The sequence below is a fragment of the Rhagoletis zephyria genome, unplaced genomic scaffold, assembly GCF_001687245.7.
Source record: "Rhagoletis zephyria isolate East Lansing unplaced genomic scaffold, Rhagoletis_zephyria_1.1 Rzeph_scaffold_01300, whole genome shotgun sequence".
Taxonomy (NCBI): domain Eukaryota; kingdom Metazoa; phylum Arthropoda; class Insecta; order Diptera; family Tephritidae; genus Rhagoletis; species Rhagoletis zephyria.
Genome location: NW_016158384.1, coordinates 74,308 through 89,231, shown reverse-complemented (window position 1 = coordinate 89,231; position 14,924 = coordinate 74,308). Strand labels below are relative to the sequence as shown.

General features: G+C 32.3%; 1 protein-coding gene across 4 annotated transcripts in view; it reads left to right on the top strand.

The window, feature by feature from the left end:
• LOC108363541 (apyrase) overlaps positions 1-14,924 on the top strand; it is a 113,314-nt gene that overhangs the window by 46,800 nt on the left and 51,590 nt on the right. For all 4 annotated transcript variants that reach the window (XM_017616932.1, XM_017616931.1, XM_017616933.1 and 1 more), the window contains exons 3-5: positions 13,373-13,598; positions 13,658-13,855; positions 13,930-14,335. In XM_017616932.1, coding sequence (XP_017472421.1) covers positions 13,373-13,598; positions 13,658-13,855; positions 13,930-14,335 — 830 coding nt within the window. The remainder of the gene's footprint in view (positions 1-13,372; positions 13,599-13,657; positions 13,856-13,929; positions 14,336-14,924) is intronic.

The window sequence follows — 14,924 nt, the reverse complement described above, 5'->3', positions numbered from 1 at the left end:
ATGTTGCAAGCTTTTTCACAGCGTGAACAGAATACTACTTTGCTGAGGAGATGTTGTGGAATTTCACACTAATTTCACAGAAAGAAATTTTATATACAATTTAACAGCTTTTTCACATGAAATAGGAATAAAATACTAGGCTTAAGAACAAAGATTTTTAAATCGACAAAAAATTAATAAGAAAATTTGAAGAATTTTAGATATTGGGTATGGTAGCACGAAATGTCACAATCTGCTTAATTGTCAGGTTGTTAATATGCCGACGAAAAAGTGACAATGGAACTACCTTATTTTTTGTATCATGGTTAGAATCTATTAAATTTTGACAAAGTTATGGGCATTTAAAAAAAATTCTCACTGTCAANAATTTTAGATATTGGGTATGGTAGCACGAATTGTCACAATCTGCTTAATTGTCAGGTTGTTAATATGCCGACGAAAAAGTGACAATGGAACTACCTTATTTTTTGTATCATGGTTAGAATCTATTAAATTTTGACAAAGTTATGGGCATTTAAAAAAAATTCTCACTGTCAATTCGAATAATCGATTTTTGCCTGAAAAACAAAATCGCTTTTAATTCGGCCGAAAAGTTTTTCTGAGCCAAAAGAAAAAATACGTGTCTCATTATTTGGACCAACAAACAATGTATTTGAGTTTGGTCGAAATTAAAAATCATGCTCGTACCTGACCGGTTGTCTGGAAATGGAAAGCATCATGTATATTTTTTTTGAGATTGATAAAAGTAAATTAGAAATCATGTCCTGGATAGCAAAAACTTCATTTCTAGGCATAAACGACTGTGCATGCGGTCGAAGTGTCAAAGTTAAAGCTTGTTTTTTAAAGACTTTCAATATATTCTTGACTATTAAGAGTTTCACAATTATCAACTATCACTTTGATTTGAGTTTTAAAAAATAGCAACATGTGATGTATTTTCGGGCTCTGTGACATTCACATTTGCGTGTGCTTTACATAAATGTATTTTGAACGTGTTGTACTTATTAAATAATTGATTGCAGCTATTCACTTTGCATTGCAGAGAACTATTTCGGGATATTAAGTGATCATATTTTAAATATCTTATTCATAAATCTATAGTAAACATTATTTTTTTTACATTTAAAAAAAGGGTACATTTTGATAAAGAGGTTTTAAATACAAGCATTTATGTACTTTGATTGAAAATAGTTTTTGATTTGAGTATATAAGTTCATATGTTTTTTGGTAGTACGGTTTTAACTACAAATTATTACTCAGTGAGATATATACATTTTGATAATAGGTAACAGTGAATAGGTGGTTACAGTGATACACATATTTTGATTGAAAACAATTTTTAACCACATATTAGTTTTTTGTTAAAAAGTGTCTAATTTTTAATTAAAAAATTATAGAAATTAATTTTCCATCAAATTTAGTAGCACTGTTAAGTTTGAGGATTTAGTATTGAGTGTTGATTTCGTAAAAGAACTTTTGAATGAATAACCACGGTAGTTGTGAGACGATTGGATACTTCAAATTCAATGTATTAAATATTTTAAAGCAAGTGTCCAAAGATTTGATAAAGGAATACATATACAAATACATATCAAAATAAACAAAAGACGACTTAATATCATAAGCATTAATACCTTCTACTATAACAAAGGGCTGAATTGTTGAATTAAAGGAAAAATTTTTTGCAACGATTTCTGTTATTTTACGTTCGTAATATGAACATAAATGTAGTACAAAACTTTCTTGCGCATCCAATATAGTAATCTTCTTTTTTGGTTCACCCGAAGTGGACTTATACCAGGAAGTAGGTGGCAAAACAAATGGCAACAAAGTTGTTAAAATAAAATCTGATGAATCTGTATCATAAAAAATAAATGTATACATAATTAGCTATTCGTATAAAAATGGTTTTACATTTTTCATAACATACCGTAAGTTTCTGCAAGCTGCAACTCTATTAGTAGCTTTTTGCAAGCTTCGTTGTGCAAATTTTCTCTGCAATATAGCTCGATTTTATTTTTGAAAAATTCCCACTTGCTGGATAGCATAAACTCCTTTCCCGGGAAGAGAACATTAAAATCAATCTTAAACTGAAATATCCGGAAAATATAAGAACTCAGTATTAAGTAAAGAATTTAACATATGTAATACCAAATGGACAGCTCTGTTANGAAATATCCGGAAAATATAAGAACTCAATATTAAGTAAAGAATTTAACATATGCAATACCAAATGGACAGCTCTGTTAACGGTATATTTCGGCCATTCCTGAAGGAAATTCACAGGATCAAGAGATAACAAATCTTTACGGCGTAGACTAAAAGTTGTATGCCATTTGTCAGTTACAGCATTCCAATCCGAAAAATCTCTTTTAAATTCTGTTTTTAAAGCATTCGAAATGGTTTCGTCAAACTCTGGCTCAAACGTTAAAATGGTATCAGCCACTTCGGTTGAATGCGTGCAGCGAAATTTTGGGCGTTTTGCTCTGCTATTTGTATATTTGGCATACAATTTTCCACCTGGATTTTTTCTTCCAGTCCGAAGAATAAAGTAAAACTCCTATAAAAATTTACATACGTTTATAAGTATGTGGTCACCGTATGTATAAATGTTAACACTTTCTATATAAAACCGAAATCGCTTTTGTGAAATTAAGCAGAATTGCTCTCATGCAAACTTCGGCTTAAAACTAAAACGACTTATAAATAATAGTCGAAATTTTACATAAATATATTTAGAGTCTATTATTATTTAAAAGATCTTTCGGTTTTATGCAGTAATTGTTTATATGAATAATTTCGATTAATTTATTTTAATAGTTTTGCTTTATAACGAAAGTTTGCAAAAGCACGATCTATCTACTATCTATCTACTCTTATATTATGGTGGTCAAACAAAAACCATATAAATCAAAATTTGATTTTTTGAATTTTCACAAAAATTTTACAAATGTACCGCATTTTACAATGTTACAATATTTTTGTTTTGTTAGAGAATGAACTGTATTTGAATTGAAAATTTTTAAAAGTAAGTGGCAAACAATATGACTTTGAAATGGGGGTGCTATTGATATGACCGATACTATATTACGGTGGTCCTAAAAATATCAACATCATGGGGCACCTCTTTATTCAGTTCTAAGTACAAAATAGATATCCATAGAAATCTTTCAACAAAATACTAGGGTTTGGAAAATTTTAAAATTGCAAAAAATCTACAAAACTTTTTCTTGAAATCTGATAAATTTGAAAAATTATTGAAACCTATTTACATAAATTCATAAATTCGCTCGTGTGTCAAACCCTAGTATTTTGTTGAAAATTTTCATGGATGTCTTTACTTTGTACTTACAACTAAATTAAGAGGTGCCCCACGATGTTGATATCTTAAGTACCACCCTATATATATATAAATACATAGGCTCGGCTAATTTATTTAGTTTAATACCCTACACTTATGCACACTTTCGTTATAAAGAAACTATTTTCTCACAAATAAATAATTAAAATAATCGAATGAATAAATCAAAACTTGTATAGTAATATTCGATCAGCACTAATCTTCTCGACAAAACGTGAATATGTACGTATGTAACCAAGTGCAAGGCCAACTGAGACTATGTGCTTGTTACACTTTTCCTATACACTTGTTCACTTTTCCATATATGTATGTACATATTAGGGCTTTCGATTTCTGCTCGCACATTCTCGGTTATTTCGATACCCGAGAAATCGAGCAATCGAGTTCTCGACCGAATCTCGGTTACCGCCATTCTCACGAGCAATTTCAAGTAGTTATCGAGACATAAAAGCATATCGAAAATGTCAAAAGAAAAATTTAATTTAGATATGTAAAATGTATGAATGTATTTATATCTGTATGTAGGAATGCTAAATACTCTACTATGAAAAAACGTTTGTACATACATACATAAACACATATGTATAATAAGAATGTATTTATGTGCATATGTACATATCGATGGCTGAGTGGAAGATCGACCTATCTCGGCAGCCAGTTCGAAAACGCTCTATCTCAAAAAACTTTTCAAGAACGCCCTATTTCAGAATTCGTTTCAAAAACGCCCTATCTCAGCTGCCGATTCAAAAACGCCCTATATCAGCATATTTTCAATACATCTTGAAGTGGGATAGGGCGTTTTTTAACCGAATTTTGAGATAGGGTGTTTTTCAATTAAATTCTGAAATAGGGCGTTCTTGAAAAGTTTTTTGAGATAGAGCGTTTTCGAACTGGCTGCCGAGATAGGTCGATCTTCCACTCAGCCATCGATATGTACATATGCACATAAATACATTCTTATTATACATATGTGTTTATGTATGTATGTACAAACGTTTTTTCATAGTAGAGTATTTAGCATTCCTACATACAGATATAAATACATTCATACATTTTACATATCTAAATTAAATTTTTCTTTTGACATTTTCGATATGCTTTTATGTCTCGATAACTACTTGAAATTGCTCNATGTAAAACACAACATTTAAACAAATATAAAAGAAAAAAACACAATTCGTTTATTTCGCCCTAAAATTGCATTAAAACTTAATCAATAAATTTTTGGTTTTGATGTAAAAATACCAACATATTGACGTTTTTTGGCAGTATGGCACTTCGCTTGGCTGTAACAATATTTCCAGCAAAAGAAAAGCAACGTTCAGAATTTACTGACGTTGCGGGAATAGAAAGAAATGATCTGGCTTGTGCGGAAAGAAAAGTATACTTGTTTTTTCTTGAGCACCACCATTGGAATGGGTCTTGATCATATGAAATTTATGCTTCACTGGTATAAGATTCCCATTCCATCTCAAAAGAACTTTTAGGATTTGTTGCATTATTGAAAAAGATATCTAATTTAGATGCGTTTGTTGAAACCGGATGCATGTTTTTTGCTTTACCTGTCTCCTCTACGCTATATTCCGCACTTAACTCCGACTTTAAGTAGGATAGTATCTCATTGCGAACAGATTCATCTTCATGTCTTAATGATTTGTATCTGGGATCAAAAAACGAAGACTTCATTCGTGGTGTAACGTCAAATATGTTTTGTTTAAGCAAGTAAAATTTTGATTTCAAGTTTTCAGCTATTTTAGTTTTAAAACCTTGAACAAACTCGCACGGAACGTATGCTGACATGCATTTCTACCAAAAATTTTATCATGGGACGAACTATGGATGTTTAGAATTTCAATTAACTTTTCAATATTTATCCAGTCTATTTCTGTAATTTCAAGTTTTTGGGCTATTTGAGTATTGGTATGTTGGCGATCAAGTAAAGCATTTGATATAGGCTGTCTATTTGTTAAGATTCTGTCCAGCATATGATAAGTTGAATTCCAGCGAGTGGTATTTTTTTGAATTAAGGACCTCCTTGGCATATTAAGCTGAAGTTGTTTCTCACGTAATGCGGAGGAGGCGCCAGCAGAATGTTTAAAGTGTCCTACCACTTTGCTAACTTTATTTATTAAAGTTTGAACTTCGGCTATTTCAAAGCCCCTATTAACACAGAGCTTTAAAGTGTGGGCTGCGCATGTCAGACCATTTCTGTATTGTAGCAACTCAATTTGGTTTATAGCACTTTTGATGTTGGCATCATTGTCCGTGACTATTGTTGTTACATTTCTTATCGGCCAATCGTCTAAAATATATTGTATTTTGTCCTTTATATTTTCTGCTGTGTGTTTAATACTCATTTGCAAAGTATCTAATGTAAGTGTGTGTAGATTGAAGTTTTCGTCTACAAGATATGCTGTTAACGTTAAAAAACTTGTTTGCGCTAATGAGGTCCAAATGTCAGAAGTAAGTGATATATTTTTAGTACTGATAAAAAGTTTTTTAAGCTTGTGCTTTACAGCATCATATAATGCTTCCAATCTTTTGGTAACTGCTTCACTTTTTAAACAGGTGTAACCCGGCACTGCCACTTTCATAAACTTCTGAGATCCTTCACTGGAACCAAATGAAATCGGGAGTTGGTTACGTCCGATAAGTTTAGCCAACGCCTCATGTATTTCCTCTGCTCTTTCGTTGGGGATACATTTTTTTTCACCTTTGTGGTAAGGCACTGTTCGCAAATTTCTGGTTTGTTGTGCTGATGAAGAGCTTGCTTCATTACCCTCTATATTTTGGCTAGTGGTAACACAAAAACATATGTATTTATTTAAAAGTCTCAAAAGTTATAACATACTAAACTTACTCATTCAACCTGTTCGAATAATTTAAAATTTTGTGGACATTTTGAATATGCCGCATGATCCCGGTTGTGCTGCCTCCTTTGCAGCAAAGGACTAAATTGCACAGATCACAATAGGCTCCATTTTCAGTTCTTGTGGCATACTGCCGAACCCAGCTTCTCTGTGCAGGCATTTTATTTATTTACGTGATACAGCTTATGTATTTGAAAATATCAAAAACGAGGTGTCAAATAATAAAATTAGATTTCAATTTTTGCTGCTTGGCTTACTGTTTACAAAATAAAGATCAGTTCGCGTTAAATTGAGTATCGAGAAGGTCGCGAGTTTATCGAGGTTTTCGATACACGAGAATCTCGTGAGAAAGCGATCCTCGCGAGAAATTGCTTCTCGAACAATCTCGGGAAATCGAAGGCTCTAGTACATATATGAATTCACGCACATGCAGGTTTGCCTGAAGAGTTTTGCTGATTACTAATTACAAAACTCTTTTATTACAAACTTTTAGACAGTCTTATTGCGTTATTTAACTCACTGTTCTTTAAAACGTATTTAAATATACCAATTGATATTTTCTACGGCAACTGTACTTCACTCCCGGCCAAACTGAAATGAAACGAAGCTGAACAACAGCTAACCACGCCATTCCTTTTTCGTGGTTGCCAACGTTCATAAATTGAATTTTATGAAAGTATACATTTCGAAAGTGCTTTGGAATTAAAAATAATGTTCTGTATTACATATAGATAGTAAGGCTAAGTATAATTTATAATATTAGGGCAATTCTTCTAAACGCGTAAATGCCTCGTTACCATGTAAACCTCGTTCTCTTAATTTTGTATGGAAAATCGGGTTATTTACGAGATTTACGCAGTTACGAGGCATTTACGCGGTTCCATAAATACCTATATTATGTAAATCTACATCATAATAAGGATTTTTTTTAAATATATCCTCATAAGAAATATTCGTACATAATTATGTTAATCATACCGATTTCATCTTATACCAATCAAGAACATAAGGTTAAACAAGTACCTACATAATCAAAAATTTGTGTAAGCTATTTAATGCGTTTATGACGCACCAAGGTGATTGGGATTGAAAACTTGCAGCCATGCGTTCAATTAACTTGTGAAAATAATTATGTATTGATATCATCGATAAATTTAAAAACGGCCCTCAAGTTGACTTTGCCAATAAGTTTTATTTTGCGATAAATTAATCCATATGTTTTTTTCTTGGTTAAGGAATGGTCTATTGGCAGACATTTATTTGCAGCATGTGTTATAATTTTGTACAGTAGCAATCTAAGTAGTACTTAACTCCCAAAAATAATTGGGATTTTTTGGTTTTTGGACTTTTACTTGCACGCGAGGTCACCCAGTTAAAGAATAAAAATTGCATGACTTGTAAAATATAATTACGTAAGCCTAACTGATATTTTCGAACAAAAAATCCCCTTCGATCACTTGGCATCACAGGACACGTTGCGTATATGTGTGTGTATATAAATTCTAGATGTTTCTACCAGCGTTCGGACTTCACTCCGATCAGAGAGAGTTACTCCGGTTTTTGAAAAATATTAAAATCTACTCCCCCAATCCGCTTGACATCAAACATACTCCGTTTTTTCACACACGTTCTGGCGCTCTTAGCGCCGTTGTTTGACAGATAATCCAAGGTTTTCAGTAAAAAAATTGAAAGATAAGTAAAAACTTACATATAAAAAGAAATCCGCTTAAAAAATTTTTAATTTCGTTATATGTTTTATGAAAGAGTATAAAACTCGGCGGAGAATATTTTTACTTCAGTTGTTAAAATAATATAGAGTACTCATATCTACCTCAGTATCCAACATATTAATTTCGCATTGGTTCCCGTTTTTGTTTCCGCATGAATTGAAAATATATAAGTGATTTTTTATTTCAAACAACTCCGTTAAAGTTTCAAGAGGTGGTTTTCGGACATTTCTAAGTTATAAGAGATACCTATTGTGAAATTTCCTATTTAGTTTTCATTAAATAATTGTTAATATTTTATTCGTACGAAAGTGAAAATAAAAATGCAAATCTACTACAGGAATTTTGTTTTTACTCCGATTTTTGGAGTGATTTACTCCAGGAGTCCGAGAATCTTACGAAGCAGGGATGAAAAAGTAGGTACAATTGTACCTTTTTCCGACGTTTGATGACTTAAAGGTACAATAGGTACAGTCACTAGATTTTCGGCACAATCATTTTTTGATCAGATGCATTTTTAGTTCTTTTTCCTTTACCGTGCTAATATATTTACTTATAGGCACGGGAAAAGCTTCGCTTTCATTTTGATGAATAAACAATTATAAAGAAAAGGGTCAATAGGAAGAAATTAAAAAAGTTATATTATGTATTAAACATTAAACATTTTACATTGCATTTAGAGCAGCTACTACGAAAAATTAACCCTTTACTTAGCTTTTCTCAAATTCGTAGTTTTTTTCTATTAATTCAATGGCATTTGCGGTCAAATGAGCGAAAACATATTGTCAAATGGGTCTAATTGATTAATGGATTGATTTAGATCAGAATACTTATATTGAATATAGTAATATTAGTAGAAAAAACAGAAATGTTAGTTTTAAACACCATTTTGGCGTGCTTTATTAAAAATAATAAATAAGTTATTTTAAGTAACAAAAACTACACGTTGCAAGTCTAAATTTTAAACAATTTACAAAAACGAGGAAAATTCGAGTTTTTCGAGTAATAAAAATTTCGAGCTTTTTAATTCGGTTTCTTAGAAAATTTTTATACCCGAGCGCACTTGTGCACAAGGGTATTATAACTTTGTTCACATAACGGTTGTTTGTAACAGGCAAAACGAATCGAGATAGATATAGACAAATGTATACATAAATGATCAGAATGAAAAGAGAAATCGATTAAGCGGTGACTGTCTGTCCGTCCGTCCGTCCGTCCGTCTGATGCACACGATAACTCGAGTAATAATTGAGATATCTTAACGAAACTTGGTATCGTGACTTCCTTCCGCGTAGGACGGATGGTATTGAAAATGGGGAGAATCGGACAATAACCACGCCTACCTCCCATATAACGGTAATTTTCAGAAATACGAAAACTGCGATATTTTAGTAACTACTGAAGATAATTCACTCAAAATTGATATTTACAATAATTTTTAGACGAAAAATAAGAATATTATAAAATTTTGGAAAATGGGCGTAGCCACGCCCACTTATGGTTACATGTGTATATCTTGGTAACCGCTGCACCAATTTCTTCCAAACTTGGCACAGTTGTTAGTCTTACTACAGCATACAAAATGGCCAAAAAGTTTTAAAATCGGACAATAACCACGCCTACCTCCCATATAACGGTAATTTGGAGAAATACGAAATCTTAGATAAATCAATAAATATTAAAGCTAATTTACTCAAAATTGATGCTTGCAACAATTATTTACCAGGAAATACGTATATGATAAAGTTTTGGAAAATGGGCGTGGCACCGCCCACTTATGATCACATATATGTATATCGGTAACCATTCTACCAATTTGTACCAAACTTGGTATGGTTATTGTGCTTGCTACATAAAAGAAAACCGTTGAAAATTGTTGAAATCGGACTAAAATTAATTTCCATTTTTCATCCCTGGTACGAAGACGCTCAGCATTCGTGTACATATCGTCGGTATATGCAAACGAATTTTTGCGACGATGACAACCAAGGCGAACTTAATAAGGTGATGTTACCGGCGAATCTGAATTTTTTTCCGTGGAGAACAGTACGTCAAAACGATGTGTTTGTTGTAATTTATACTAATGACAGAGTATGAATTCTGCGTATAATTTGTTATTGTAATTTTTTACTTATATGCGGCTAACGCCAACTTATTAAATTCCCCATGATGACAACAAGGAAGTTTATGTTGCTTGCTTACACATACATAGAAAAATATTACCAAAGTACCTACTCGCTCGTTTCGTTGTTTATTTGAATTCTACGTGAAGCATTCACAATAGTTAAAATAAATGTTTCAACATTTAATTAAGTATGCCAATATTTTATAATCAATTTTAACATGTTTAAAGAAATATGGATCAACATTAGATTAAGTATGACAGTATGTTATATTAAACTTTAACATGTTGATATGACATTGGTACATACTGGTTTTGTTGATTAAATATTTTTTTACAAAATTCAACGTGTTTCATTTTAAATTACAAATTTTCCATACTGGTTTAGTTGATTAATTATGTATTTTATCAAATTCAATGTGTTTCATATTCAAACTCCAAGTTTCTCTTATTAAAATAGTGCATACTAAAATTGAATATGAACGTATTTATTTTTACAAGACGGCTTTTCTCTGGGTGTATTACTACACAGTTATTATTATAAGTAATTATATGTTTATTTATGATAAGAGTCAAATACTCTTCAACTTTATAATAATAACCTGCAATAGAAAGATCACCTTGTCTGAGGATACTCAATTCATTTTCTAGAACATATATGGGTCTTTTATCTGCGTACGTCTGCTCAAGTCTTGCGATAATTGCTTTAAAATTCAGAACGATGTTAAAGCATGACAACATCATATTGGCAGAACCAGTAATCCTATTTCTAAGGATACCTATAGCTACATAGTATCTTTCTGATCCTTCATTATAATACTTCATAGCAAAATTAGCAGCAGAGCGCCAAGCCGGGTAGGAAGATGCGTCACCACTAAACTCTGGTAAAGACTTAACTAAATCCAAACTACAATTTCCTGAATCAATTGTAGGATTTATTGCGACCGGCGTATAAACTTCTACACTTGGTATTTTTAATCGGCCAAGAGCCAAAGTAAGCGTATCAAGTTTAGCCGCTAATTCTTGCCTAGCATATTCGCTTGCCTCTATTTTCTCAGCTAATTCATGTATTATAACTTGCTATTGCTATGATTTCTAATACTTGCTCCCGCGATAAACTCATTTTATTAAATATTTTAAAAATAGGTAAATTACCTAAATTAATTAAATCACAATATCACGATTCGAGAAGGATATTTTCCTTTAAAAAAATGCTTTCAATAAAAAAAAACTCTTTAAAATGTTTGCGCAATACCATAAAAGTATTTGCAATCCTTGCGCAGGATATTAAAATTTTAAAAATTTTTTTAAAAAATATTTTTTCACAGGATATTAATTTTACTGATTTATAACAAAAACGTATCAATTTTGATTTTTACTTACAGTTTAAGTTAAGTATCAGCGGTAATAGATTTTAAAAACTTTCCTCCTTAGGAAACCGGATTTGATTGTTAAAATTTACTAAATCTGATGAAAAAGTTTTTATAGATTGAAAAAATTGATTGAAGATTCATATTTGCAAGATTCTTTTATAGCTTAAATTTTTTGGAGTTTAATATTGATTGTAAAAGAAATTGATTGAAGAATGCAAAGTATATTCTATTGGAGCTTAATATTGTTCGTAGAAAAATTCAATACTAATTGCAGAAATTGATTGCAGAATTCAAATTATATTTAATATTTAGCTTTAAATTATAGTACAGGGGTGGGCAAGGCCGAGACCGATAAGAGCCACATGTAAATTCCAAATGCTACAAAGAGCCACAAAAAAAAAACACAAAATTTTATTTTTCCAACAGCAAAATTACGGTGAAATGTCATATGTTCTCTCGCAAGAGAAAAATATCCAAAACAGTACGCGAACAGAAAATTTGCAGAAACTTGTAAGTTAGACGAACAGCTGATAGAAATTTTGTTTACATTCAGAAGTATAAAATTGAAAACGTTAGAAAACAAGTCCCGAAGTCTTATCCTGACACAGTCCACTGACTAAACTAATAATTACTTACTTCTTACAAGTTTAATTAGTCGCATTTTAATATTTTAACTTCCAAACCATCAAATTCAATTTAGGGATTTCCTTAAATTCCGGCCAGCTGTTTTTTGATCAGCTGTTTTCTTGGTGGCAAATTGCAGTTGGCAAAAAATTCCAGCAGAAACTAGCAGCTCTCCCTCAAAATTAAATGTCATTTTGCTCTCTCAATTTCCCCTACTTTGCAGTTTTTTTGCGTACGCGAACACAAAAAGCTGATAGTTTTTATAACTTTCCATAATTATCAGGTACGCGAATGCAACTAATTGTGAACGGTATTTTGACTGTACGAATTTCATTCTAGAGTACAGACTCACAGTTATACGTTGTACCAAAAATTGGAAATACACGGGACGCAGCTGTTTTCAACAGCGGATATTTTAAATTTGGTGCTTATTTCCGGAATTCAAGCAATACTAAAGCTTTATGTTGCATTTCCAGTGCCTTGCCTTCTTTTAATTCCAAAAACTCCAACTCATTTTCGCTTTTCTTAAAAAGGACTGTTTCGGATATTGTAAATTCATCCTCAATTATGTTACATAAAAAAGGGTTTATGAAGTATGCAAACGAACATTTAAATAATTTCAAATCGGCAAATCTTTTTTCAAAATCTGCTTTTAAATCATGTGCAATATTTTTTTTAGCAATGGAAAATGATGGAATTTCTTTTTTTGAGGTCATAAAAAAAGGCGTAGAGACTAATTCAAGTTTTGTTAATGTTCCATCATATCGGTAAAGAACATTAAGTCAGAAAGCCAAATTTCATTCTCCAATTGCGGGTAAGGTTTTTGTTATCTAATGGCCTTATATAAAGCTCAATAAAAATTGTGGAATATAATTGTTATAAGGCCATAAAATAACAAAAACAAATAACTTAAGGACGAGCACACCTAAAAGTTAAACATTCTAACAATAGAATTATTAACAAAAACCAACAACGACATGATCAAGCGTGAATTGCTGCGGAATAGCTGCGCTTGATTGTGTTGGCTTAACAAATGAAAAAGTGGGAAAAAAGCACCGATAATTTACAAGGCGAACTTAGCACAGTGCGTAGGCAACTGGCTGAGTCAGTGGGATCGTCGGTTCGAATCCTACTGAAAGAAGTCTGATGAGGAAATGTGGTGATTTCCGAAATAGCTATCACTTCTACCATTTTTTCAAATTNACATAATTGCTTTAGCGTGTGACATTGAAAAAAAAAACAACTAGTGAGATTTGCTCATATACAATAACGTATGAACTTTTTTAATATTGCAGATTCGAGGCTACGGATACATCAGGTGGTACTTGCAATGCTGGCGAAGAGTGTATTGGTGGTTATGCACGCACTGTCTACACTGTGAAACGGTTACTCGAAGAGCAGAAGGACCGAAACCCGGTTTACTTTAATGCGGGCGACAGTTTTCAAGGTACACTTTGGTACAATATTGGACGATGGAATGTAACAAGTCAGTTTCTGAACATGCTGCCCGCAGATGCGATGGTAATGAGATATTTATTTGTCTCAAACAAAATATTATAATTATATGAATATACCGCTAGACACTCGGCAACCATGAGTTCGATCATGGTATTGAAGGACTGGTGCCCTTCCTAGAAACTATCAATTCGCCCATGCTGGTGGCTAATATGGACGCAAGAGATGAGCCTGATATGCAGGGAAAATATCAAAGATCCATGATAATAGAGCGTAGTAATAGGAAAATCGGTGTTATAGGAATTATCCTCGAGACCACTTATGTAAGTAACATTAAAATTTCACTTTTAACTTGGCATATATTTTTTGGATTGCAATGCTAATTTTTCCGAATCAGGATTTAGCAAACACTGGTGACTTGATTTTTCTTAACGAAAGCGCTGCTATACGAGAGGAAGCTCAAAATTTGAAGGCCCAGGGTGCAAACATTATTATCGCTATCACTCACTGTGGCTATGATGTGGATAAGATAATTGCTGTAAACGCCGGTGACGAAGTTGATGTAATAGTGGGTGCACATTCGCATACTTTTCTCTATACAGGCGACACTCCACCTGGACCAGATACTCCTCGCGGTCCATATCCCACAGAGGTCATACACGAAAGTGGCCATCGTGTGTTAATCGTTCAAGCTGCAGCCTATGCCAAATATGTTGGCAATATAACGGTATTCTTTGATGATGCCGGTAACGTAGTAGACTACTCAGGTGCACCTATTTATATGGGGTCTGATGTCCCAGAAGGTAAGCATAAAGATTATTTTACTAATAAATACATACATATGTAGCATTGCTTCATTTTGGGGTCATGTACATACATACAAACCTATACAGTAGGGGCTCAAGTTATTAGAACGGTTTTGTTATAATTCCATTTTTCAACCTTTAATCAATAATACTGCTATCTTACCAAGCCAATCAAAGTTCAATTGCTAAAAATTTTTTTCTTAGCTTACTTCTCAAAAAAGGTCCATATACCAATTCTATAGGGCTAATACTTTCGAAGATAATTGCAATTTTAGAAAAAAATAATAATTTGTTAATTAATATATTTATTAACTTCAATTTTTTCAGCACATTGAACTTTGATGGACTTGGGCGAGCCTAAGATATTGACCAAAAATTGTCATCTTTCACACAGATTGTTTTTAGAGCACAATGAACCATATTTTTGCTATTACCAATCAAAATTGTAAAAAAGCGTATTTTCGGCGCACGCTTTTAAACATATTTGGATTACATTTACTTTATTTATTTAGCATATCTAGATTAGTAATACATTACTTTATTGAGAACTAATTAATTTTTTTGGGTTGCTTTTATGGGGGGGGGG